Source organism: Kogia breviceps, chromosome 4, assembly GCF_026419965.1.
Source record: "Kogia breviceps isolate mKogBre1 chromosome 4, mKogBre1 haplotype 1, whole genome shotgun sequence".
NCBI lineage: Eukaryota > Metazoa > Chordata > Mammalia > Artiodactyla > Physeteridae > Kogia > Kogia breviceps.
The window spans coordinates 176,088,897-176,100,229 of NC_081313.1; the positions used below are offsets into that span (position 1 = coordinate 176,088,897).

The 11,333-nt window shown below is 37.7% G+C and overlaps 1 protein-coding gene across 5 annotated transcripts in view; it reads left to right on the top strand.

Annotated features, from left to right (window-relative positions):
• Nucleotides 1-9,276, top strand: part of ZNF699 (zinc finger protein 699) — a 98,593-nt gene extending 89,317 nt beyond the window's left edge. For 4 of the 5 annotated variants that reach the window (XM_067032847.1, XM_059060866.2, XM_067032848.1 and 1 more), the window contains 2 exons: nucleotides 3,494-3,677; nucleotides 4,033-9,276. In XM_067032847.1, coding sequence (XP_066888948.1) covers nucleotides 3,494-3,677; nucleotides 4,033-5,491 — 1,643 coding nt within the window. In that variant the 3' untranslated portion in view covers nucleotides 5,492-9,276. Of the gene's footprint in view, nucleotides 1-2,993; nucleotides 3,093-3,493; nucleotides 3,678-4,032 lie in introns of all 5 variants that reach the window. The other variant, XM_067032849.1, reaches the window with a different exon arrangement.
• Nucleotides 9,277-11,333: the final 2,057 nt, after the last annotated feature.

Sequence of the window (11,333 nt, forward strand, 5' to 3'; positions counted from 1 at the left end):
GTTGGAATCACACAGTATATATATATAGCCTTTTCAGACTGGCTTCTTTCACTTAGTAATATGCATTTAAGGTTTTCCCACCTCTTTTCATGGCTGGATAGTTCATTTCTTTTTAGTGCTGATTAATATTTTATTGTCTGGATGTACCACAGTCTGTTTATCCATTCACCCACTGAAGAACATTTTGATTGCTTCCAGGTTTTGGCAATTATGAATAAAGCTGCTGTAAACATCCACATGCAGGTTTTTGTGTAGACATGTTTTTAACTCCTTTGGGTAAATTCCAGGGAGTGCAATTGCCTGTCTGTATGGTTAAGAGTATGTTTGGTTTTGTAAGAAACTGCCAAGCTGTATTCCAAAGTGGCTGTACCATTTTGCATTCCCACCAGCTCCACACTCTCAAAATTCTTTGTTGTCAGTGTTCTGGATTTTGGCCATTCTTATAGGTGTATAGTGGTATCTCATTGTTTTGATTTGCATTTTCCTGATGACATATGATGTGGAACATCTTTTCATATGCTTATTTGCCATCTGTGTATCTTCCTTGATGAGGTATCTGTTAAGGTTTTTGGCCCATTTTTAAAATCAGGTTGTTTTCTTTATTGTTGAGTTTTAAGAATTCTGTGTATATTTTGGATAACACTTCTTTATCAGATATGTCTTTTGCAGATAATTTCTTCTAGCCTGTGGCTTTTTATTCTCTTGGCAGTTTTTTCTCAGAGCAAAAGTTTTTAATTTTAATGAAGTCCAACTTGTCAATTCTTTCTTTCATGAATTGTGTCTTTCAGGTCATTATCTGTTGACCTTAAAAATAAGATTGGGCTTCCCTGGTGGCGCAGTGGTTGAGAATCCGCCTGCTGATGCAGGGGACACGGGTTCGTGCCCTGGTCCGGGAAGATCCCACATGCCGCGGAGCCGCTGGGCCCGTGAGCCATGGCCGCTGAGCCTGAGCGTCCGGAGCCTGTGCTCCGCAACGGGAGAGGCCACAACAGTGAGGCCCGCATACCACAAAAAAAAAAAAAAAAAAAAAAAAAAAAATAAGATAGTTATTTTACCAACAAAAATGGTTTATTTGGGCATAGCAGAAGAATTGCAATTTAGGACAAGAAAACTATAACAAAAGCCATAGGCAATTCCAAAAAAACAAGGGAGAAGAACATAATTTTATAGAGAAAAAGGAGGAAATTGGGAGAGGTTGTTTTGGATGAAAGTCTATTGGAGAAAAATGAGGGTTCAGGGTGATGATGGTTTCATATTGGCTTAGTTGCTAGGGTAGTTGATTTCTTATAGGGGATGCAATGTACATCTTTTCCTGTCAGGATTATAACTGGTGATTCTTGTTGATGATTCTTTTGTTGGAGTCTGTAATTGACAATTCTTCCTGTAATTTGTTTTTTATAAATTTATTTATTTATTTATTTTTGGCTGCATTGAGTCTTTGTTGCTGTGCATGGGCTTTCTCTAGTTGCAGTGAGCAGGAGCTACTCTTCGTTGCGGTGCGTGGGCTTCTCATTTTGATGGCTTCTTGTTGTGGAGCATGGGCTCTAGGCACGTGGACTTCAGTAGTTGTGGCATGTGGACTTCAGTAGTTGTGGCATGTGGGCTCAGTAGTTGTGGTTCACGGGCTCTAGAGTGCAGGCTCAGTAGTTGTGGCTCATGGGCTTAGTTGCTCCGCGGCAAGTGGGATCATCCCGGACCAGGGCTCGAACTGGTGACCCCTGCATTGGGAGGTGGATTCTTAACCACTGCACCACCAGGGAAGCCCTCTTCCTATAATTGATGTCCCGTGGAACTGCATGAAAGCTTCCCTTTCCGGCCTCTCAACTCCATATTAGTGAAGTTCCCCCTGATTAATTTTCACCTATCTAACAAGTCATTGCCAAATCTTAGGTCACCTACATTTTTTCCTATGTTATCTTCTAGGAGTTCTATAGTTTTACGTTTTACATTTAGATCTGTGATTTATTTTGAGCTAATTTTTTACTCCCTATTGATGGGGCCCCAAGTTGTCGTGAAGCTTTGGATGCCTCCCCCTGTATTTTGAGTTAATTTTTGCAAGAGTGTAAGGTCTGTGTCAAGATTCTTTTTTTTTTTAATGTATGTTGATGTCTAGTAGTTGTTTTAGCACCGTTTGTTGGAAAGACTATATTTTTCTCCATTGTATTGCCTTTGCACCTTTGTCAAATATAAGTTGACTATATTTATATGGGCTTATCTATGGACTCTATTCTGTTCCATTGATCTGTTTGGACATGAATTTTTTAAAATATTATGCTGTCATTTATTTATTTATTTATTTATTTATTTTTATTGGAGTATAGTTGCTTTACAATGTTGTGTTACTTTCTGCTGTACAGCAAAGTGAGTCAGTTATACGTATACATATTTCCACTCTTTTTTAGATTTCCTTCCCATTTAGGTCACCACAGATCATTGAGTAGAGTTCCCTGTGCTATACAGTAGGTTCTCATTAGTTGTCTATTTTATACATAGTAGTGTATATATGGACGTGAATTTTGAGGGGCACCATTCAACCCAGTCCATAGGTGTTTACTTTAGATTGGATGCTGACAGAAATCTGGATGCAGGGGAAATTCTCTTAGTATTTTGTGGATGGCACAGTGACTTTTTTTGTCTGTCCCTAGGCTAAATTATGAAGTAGCCTTATTTTGTTTCATCTTATCATGGTCTCAGAGTAACCTTGTCTGAGATTGGTATTCTGAGATTATTTATCTTCAACAGGAGAACAGTATGTCCTGCCTGTGAATGTTGGACCAGTTTCTAATAATACCGAGGTTTAGGCGTGAATGTCAGATCAGTTTTAGACATCACGCCACCCCCTCCCACCTTAAAAAAATAAATTCAACATTTTGTTGCAATTAAACTCCTACTTGCTTTAGAGTAACAGAAGAGCAAAGTTTTTTCCCTGTCTCATGGAAATGGTTATGGTTCCTCATTGTTTTCCCTTATGATATACCTTTCCACATGAACAGGGTATCCACTACACACACCCTATCTGATCTCGCAGTGGAAACAAGAGGAGGACCTGGAGATAGCAGAGAGAGGACCCACCCAGGGGGAGCATCAGGAAGGCAAGAGTCCTTGGGAGAAACTGACTTGGTTGGGGGATATTACATTTGGAAAAATCAAATAAAAGCAAAGTGAAACTTTGCTGTGTCTGAGGAAGCTGATCTTCCACAGATACCTTCAATTACTATTTTGACTTTTCATCAGTCCTCTCACACTTTCCTTGTTCTTGGGAAAGCCCATATTTCCTCCTTGTAATGTAGTATTCGGTCATGCTCGTTTTACCCAGTTCCTTTTTGTTTTGCTCCCCTAGGAATACCCTATTTATGTTACCATCAGTCTCAGTCTTCGTGGGATTATTTCTTAGTTACTTTGCCATTTTGACCCTGTGCTTATTGGGAAAGTCCTGAACCAGCCACACTGCCAGAAGTCCTTCTCTCATGATGCCTTTATTTTTTTGTTTCAGGTTTTGAGACTCAACTTAAAACTAATGAATTAGTCGCTTCACAAGATATTTATGGAGAAAAAATATCCAGTGAACAGAATGTAGTAAGATTCAAAAGGAGTGCTTCCTCATTGTCCATTTTACACAAAAGCTGGGAATACCATGGTTTTGATTATCAGAACAAAAACCATGAAAGACATTTGAGGTGAGTGCCATTCATATAAGAGAAAGTAGTGTCTCAGGAGAGAATCTTAAAATGTCATGAAATTTAAAAAACATGTATATAAAACTTGGTCAAAAATTGTGATTTCATATGGAATTTTCATAAGATAATTTTTCCACAAATGAGACTGAGCTTTTCCATGCTTGACACATAATTCATTTGTAAGCAACCATCAGAAAAACCCCATAAGCCAAAAACTCAGTGATAATATTGGCTATCGTAGAGCCCTCTGTGAGAACTTTCAGCTTATCATTGGACAGGGCAGAAAACAGACGTAGTCACTGAAAATGGTAAAAACTTACTTGCTGCTAATAATGTGCTTTTTATTTTTTAAAAGAAGTCACATGGTGGAGAACATTTATGAACATAATGAAGAAAATCAGTGTAGACAAACCTTCAGCCATATCTCAAATCTTAATATACTCAAGAGAACTACTGAAGTAAAAGCCTATGAATGCCAGGAGTGTAAAAAGGCCTTCACAGATCATTTATCCCTTAAGAATCACATAAGGTCTCACACTGGAAGCAAACCCTATCAGTGTAAGGAATGTGGGAAAGCTTTCCATTTTTTTGCTTGTTTTAAGAAGCATATGAAAACTCCCACTGAAGAGAAACCCTATGAATGTAAGGAATGTACCAAAGCCTTCAGTTGTTCTTCATTCTTTAGGGCACATATGAAGATTCACACAGGAAAGACAAACTACGAATGCAAGGAATGTGGGAAAACCTTTAGCTGTTCTTCATCCCTTACAGAGCACAAAAGAATTCACAGTGGAGATAAGCCTTATGAATGTAAGGAGTGTGGGAAAGCCTTTAGTTGTTCCTCCTCACTCTCCAAACACAAAAGAATTCACAGTGGAGATAAGCCATATGAATGTAAGGAGTGTGGGAAGGCCTTCAGTTCCTCTTCTCACCTTATAATACATATAAGAATCCATACTGGAGAGAAGCCTTATGAATGTAAAGAGTGTGGGAAAGCCTTCAGTGAGTCCTCAAAGCTCACCGTACACGTCAGAACACATACGGGAGAGAAACCCTATAAATGTAAAGAATGTGGGAAAGCCTACAATTGTCCATCCTCCTTAAGTATCCATATGAGAAAACACACTGGGGAGAAACCCTATGAATGTCTGGAATGTGGAAAAGCCTTCTATCTTCCCACTTCCCTGAATACACATGTGAAAAATCAAAGTAGAGAGAAACCCTACGAATGTAAGGAATGTGGAAAAGCCTTCAGTTGTCCCTCGTCCTTTAGAGCACATGTGAGAGATCACACTGGAAAGGTGCAGTACGAATGTAAGGAATGTGGGAAGGCCTTTAGTCGTTCCTCATCCCTCACCGAACACTTAAGAACTCACAGTGGAGAGAAGCCTTATGAATGTAAGGAATGTGGGAAAGCCTTTATTAGTTCCTCCCACCTTACGGTACATATAAGAACTCACACTGGAGAGAAACCTTATGAATGTAAGAAATGTGGAAAAGCCTTCATTTACCCCTCAGCCCTTAGGATCCACATGAGAACGCACACTGGGGAGAAACCCTATGAATGTAAGGAATGTGGGAAAGCCTTTCGCCATTCTTCATACCTTACTGTCCACACAAGGATGCACACTGGAGAGAAACCCTTTGAATGTCTGGAATGTGGGAAAGCATTCAGTTGTCCTTCATCCTTTCGAAGACACGTAAGAAGCCACACTGGTGAGAAGCCCTATGAATGTAAGGAATGTGGGAAATCCTTTGTTTGTCCCGCTTACTTTCGAAGACATTTGAAAACTCACACTAGAGAAAACATATAAAGTAAGGAATAAGGAAACGTCTGCAAGGCTTTTTCAGATCTTAGGCAGCACGTAAGATCTCACACTATGGAGACACCCTGTGAATGTAAGAAATTGTCGCTCATCTTTTTGAAGACTTGAGAACTCACAACTAAGAGAAACACTGTGTATGTAAATCACGTGGTAACACCTTCATGAACGTCACTTACTGTGTTCTAAGAAAATTCATACTAGAAGCAAAGATCAGTGCCTCATCCTAAAAGTGGACTACTGCTGGCTCGTTGATTTCCAGTTTTAATTTTCTGATGAATGTTTAAGGTGATAAATTTCCTCTAATACCTTTCATCTGTAGCTGCATATGTTTTATGAGGTGCTTTGGTGTGGATGTAAATGTTATTTCCATTACAGAGTTTTTTTGACCTATCAGGGAGTTGAAGTGTATTTTTTTGTATGCAGGCATGAGTGGTCTTTTTTTTTTTATTAATTTCTAATTAACTCTCATTGTTCTCTAAGTATGCAGTCATTGTGGTATCAACACTTCGGTATTTGTAATTTCTTTCATAAATGGTAATTTCATTTTGATCTAGTATGGCAGAAACTGGAAATTGCCTACCCAATATTCCCCCACCCCTTTTTTTTCTTCTAAAAGATTATCAGTTTTTACTATTAAAAGATTTTCCTGTCTAATAAGTAATCCAGTGGAAATTAATAAGTACAAAGATTTTGAAAGAAGAGTCTCATCTGTTATGATATTTTTGTATTTTGTTCTTTGTCCTTGCTCATGACTGGGAATTGGACCCAATGTTTTGAATTTTTATGAAAGAGATCTTGTGTCAGGAAAGCTAGAAGTTGGTTGGGCTGGCTTATGTTGTGTTACTTTGGACATGGCTGGGACTACATTTCCCAGAATTACTTCCTTATTCAGTTCCAGGTTAGAGCTGTCTAAAATAAGAGTTTATGTGAGAATTGGAAGGCAGAGGGAAGAAGCCATTATTCTGAGTTTAGCAGGGCCATGAGATAGGAAGACACATGCATAGGTCCTGGTAAGCTCCAGTTTCCAGATCATTTTCCTAATTATTGGATCCACTGATCAGTACTGGCTCAAAACAGAACATTAAATGTGTGACTTCAGTTATCTCAGAGGCAGCAGCTCCATAGACATTTCCATAAATTCCTCCATCATGGCCATACACAGCTTCTTGGATTTTTTCTGGCAAGTTCTTGCATTGTAATTTTGCTGATATTACAGCCCCTCTGGCACATCAACTGACTGTATAGAGTTGGCCCCAGTTTGGAGCAGGATTGTTGTCATCTGCATAGTCCAGCCCCATCATGTCACTCTGCTCAAGGGGAAAAGACACATCTGTGCAAGTTCCCTGTGATCTCAAGACAAGAAGAAGACCTGTGGACAATGAAGACCAGGTATAATTGAAGTAAGCATCAGACAGGGTGTAATCCCATTTTAGTGGAGGAAAGTTTATATTTAACACCTTCAAATGGGGAAGAGTGTAGTCCTTTTTTATTTGAGAAGATGAAAGCTATTTGGTTTATGCTTCTTCAGGTACAATTAGCTACACTTTTTCCTTCCATTTTATTTCCCATTTACCTCAAAAAGTATAGCTGTACCGCTTCCCCTTTATCATCTTTTACTGCTTTGTTAAGGCATATATACACTAATATGTATGAAGTGTGCTAATCTTAAGTGTACAGCTTGATGAAATTTCACATTGTATATACCCTGATAAACACAGAACATTTCCAGGATTCCAGAAAGGTCATTCATCTGCCTTCTCAATAATTGCTCCATAGAGGCAATTGCAATTTTGGCTTTTATTATAATTCATTAGGTTTGCTTGTTCTTGATCTTCATGTAAATGTTAAAATACAGTATGCACAGTTATGCATTTGGCTTCTTTTCTCAACGTCTAATTTGCCTTTTAATTGCTCCTTTTGCGGACTTATGAACTTATTTCTCTTGGTATATGCTATGTATATAGGAATGAAATTACTGAATCATAGCATAGGCTTTATGTTTAGTTTTGGTAGGTATTCCAGTTTTCCAGAAAGTTTGATTCCACCCGTACTCCTAAAAGCAATGCATGAAAGTCCCAATTGTTCTACATACCTGGTCAGCACTTTCTAATTTAGCCATTCAACACAGGATATCCTAATATATTGTTTTTGGTTTTAATTTGCATTTACCTGTTATGTTAATAATGGTGAATACTTTTTTATGTGCTTGTTGGCTATTTGGATACCTTTTTTTTTTGGCTGTGCCACACGGCTTGCAGAATCTCAGTTCCCTGACCAGGGATTGAACCCAGGCCACGGCAATGAAAGCTCAGAATACTAACCACTAGGCCACCAGAGAACCTCCTGGATATCTTCTTTTATGAGTGTACCTGTTGAAGCATTTCACTCATTTTTGGTTCCTTTTTTATTTGAAGGGTTTCCTGTGGTTACTTGTCCTTTTTTAATGTATGTGTATCTCTGTCTATATCTAGTTACATACATATGCATAAAACATGTTATAATACATGTAAATTATGTGTATTATATATATGTGTGTGTGTGTGTATTGCAGATAACTTTTCCCAGTCTCTGACATGTCTTCATGCTTTTCATTTTTGTAAACTATAAAGGGAATTTATTGGTTTGTTACTGAAAAATCCTTGGGTATAAGTAACTTCAGAGGTGGCTGGATCCTGGAGCTATGAGTTCTGTTTCCATGTCTTGTCTGTGCTTCTTTCTGCATTAGCTATTCTTCCTTGTGGGCTCTTTTTCTTCACAGTGGCCCTCAGAAGATCCAGGCTGCCTTCTTTCTGGGTTGAAGTCTCAGGGAGAAGAGAGTGATTGTCTTTCTGAACAATTCCAATATGATTATTACAGTTGAATCTGATTGGCTCATTTGCCAACTGTTATCGAATCACTGTGGCCAGAGGAATGTAATTCTCTGGTTTGTTTAGGACTGGCTCCCATACTCATCCAGAAAAAGAGAGTGGAGTCAGTCCTAACTGAATCATAGGGTCCTGGCAATTGTGATGTATATGGTGAAGGGGAGGAGGCAGCAGGGGGCAGGTAGGGTGTAGAAATAGAGGTAATAATAACATCAGCTAGCACAATATGCTTATTCTGGTCTTAGCAATGGGAGGGCACTATGAAGTCTGGGAACTCTCCGCCAAGGCTAAGTAGTTCTAGAAATCCTTTCAGAAAGGTTCGATTCTGTCTGTTACCATCTATTTAGATTGCTAAGATGGTTTCTCGATCTTTACTTGGCTTTGCAGTATTTTTGGATATCTGGTAGCAAGAGCCTTCCAACTTTTTTATTCATCAGGATTGTCTTCCTTCTCTATTCCTGATTTTATTCTGTATTAATTTTAGATCTTACCAATTTTCACAAATCTTCTGGGACTTTGCATGGAATTGCGTTGACTTTAGAGAATAACCTGAATAAAATTGACATCTTTACAATACTGAGCCTTCTAACTGATGAACATAATTATCCATTTATCTAGGTCGTCTTTAATTCCTCTTAACAGTTTCTTGTAGTTTTAATTGTAGAGGTCTTGAAGTAACTTTGTTTAATTTATTTCTAGGTATGTGGTATGTTTTCCTTTGTAAATATTTTTATTTATTTTTCGATTTGGGGGGCTAGCAAATAGGATTGCAATTTCTTTTTGTACATTGATCTTTTATCCTTGACATTTATAAATTCAATTATTTATTCAAATACTTTATGAATTATTTTGGATTTTCTGTGTATACAATCCTGTCAGTGCCAATAAAAGAAAGTCTTACTTGATTTCTAAACTTTACCTTTTATTTTTCTTGCCTCATTGCTTTATAGTGATAAATAGAAATGGTAAAAATGAACATCTTTGCCCTGTTCCTGATGTTAGGGGAAAGTATTCCATATTTTACCATTAAGTATAATAATAGCTGTAAGTTTTTCACAGATAACTTTTTTTTTTTTTTTGCGGTATATGGGCCTCTCACTGTTCTGGCCTCTCCCGTTGCGGAGCACAGGCTCCGGACACGCAGGCTCAGCGGCCATGGCTCACGGGCCTAGCCACTCCGCGGCATGTGGGATCTTCCTGGGCCGAGGCACGAACCCGTATCCCCTGCATCGGCAGGCGGACTCTCAACCACTGCGCCAACAGGGAAGCCCCACAGATAACTTCTTTAAATGAAAGGAATTCTATTTCTCGATTGTCAAGAGGTTTTTTTTTTTTAATCATCAATGATACTGAATTTTATCTAGTGCCTTTTCTGTCTATGTCAGCGTCTTTAAAAACTCCTTTGGTCTCTTAATGTGGTGAATTACTACATTCCTTGATTTTCAAATGGTAAAACAAGATGTATTCCTGGAATAAACCATACTTGGAAATGGTATATATTAGCTTATTAGCCTTTTCATTTTGCTAGATTCAAAATGCTATTTTAAAAAAAGTTATTTCTGTGTCTGTGTTAACGAGGCTTGTCTTGTAATTTCTTTTATGTTAATATACTTGTATGCTTTGTATCAGGTTTACGCTGCTTCATAAAAGAAGTTGGAAATTGTTTTGAAAGACTTTATATGAAATTTAAACTATCTGCTATCTATTTTTTATATGTTTGGAAAAATTCACCTGGGAATCTAGTTTTGGGTTTTCTTCACAGGAAGCTTTTGTAAGATAGTTTCACTCGTGAATTATACCAAACATATAAATAGACAAAAGATTATTTAAATTTTTTCTTTGTTTTGTGTTAGTTTTGCTAAATTGTATCTGTCCATTCCATAACTTTCCAAATTTGTTGGCATAAAGTTATTCATAATATCCTATAATTTCTTTTTAATGTCTGAAAGCTGTAATTATATCCCCTTTTTCATTCCTGATCTTGGTAGTTTGTGTGGTCCCTTTCTTTTTCTTCATCTTGGTAGGGATTTGGATATGTTAATTTTTGTTGAAGAATCAACTCTCAGTTTATTCTTCTAATTCTTTAATTTTTGGTCTTACTCCTTCTACTGAATTTGGGTTTAATTTTATCTTATTTCCCTAGCTATTTGCGATAGTCGCTTGTATCAGTGCCTGCCTTCTATTGTGTTCAATTTGCTTATATAACCATCCAATCAGAATATTCTACTATTAACATTATCAATTGCAATGCATTTGCGATATATGCAGAGGATCACCTTTATGTGCCTGTTATCATAAGGCCGTATGGTTTCCTTGTTGGAATGGAAAGAAAACTGGACTGGAATCAATATACCTGATTTCTAGTCTTCACTTTTCAACTTTACCTCTGTGACCTTCGAAAAAAGTCATTTAAGCTTTCTGGTCCTTAGTTTGTGTGTGTGTGTGTTAAACTCTTTATTATGAAATAATTACAAGTTCATATTTTTGTAAAAAAAATGTATATGGAAGTCCCATGTATTCATCACCCAGTTTCCTCCAGTGGAAATCCACAGAACTTATTCAGATCTCACCAATTTTAAATACGTGTGTGTATGTGTGTGTGTTTGCAGTTTTAGCACTTGTGTAGATTAATGGAACCACTAACTACAATCAAGATACAGAACTGTTCCATTACCACAAAAGAACTCTCTCTTAGGCTACTTCTTTGAAGTCACACCCAAACCTCTCCATCAGTAGCCCTGACAACCACTAATCTGTTCTTCATTTCTATAATTTTACTTCAAGAATGTTATATGAATGGAATCATACATTATATAACCTTCTGAGATAGACTTGTCGCTCAGCATAATCCCCTTCAGATTCATCCAAGTTCCTGTGTGTAGCCATGTTTGCTTTCATTGCTGAGATGTTAGTGATAGATTTTTTGGAGATGCTGTACATCACATTAAGTTACCCTCTTCCTAGTT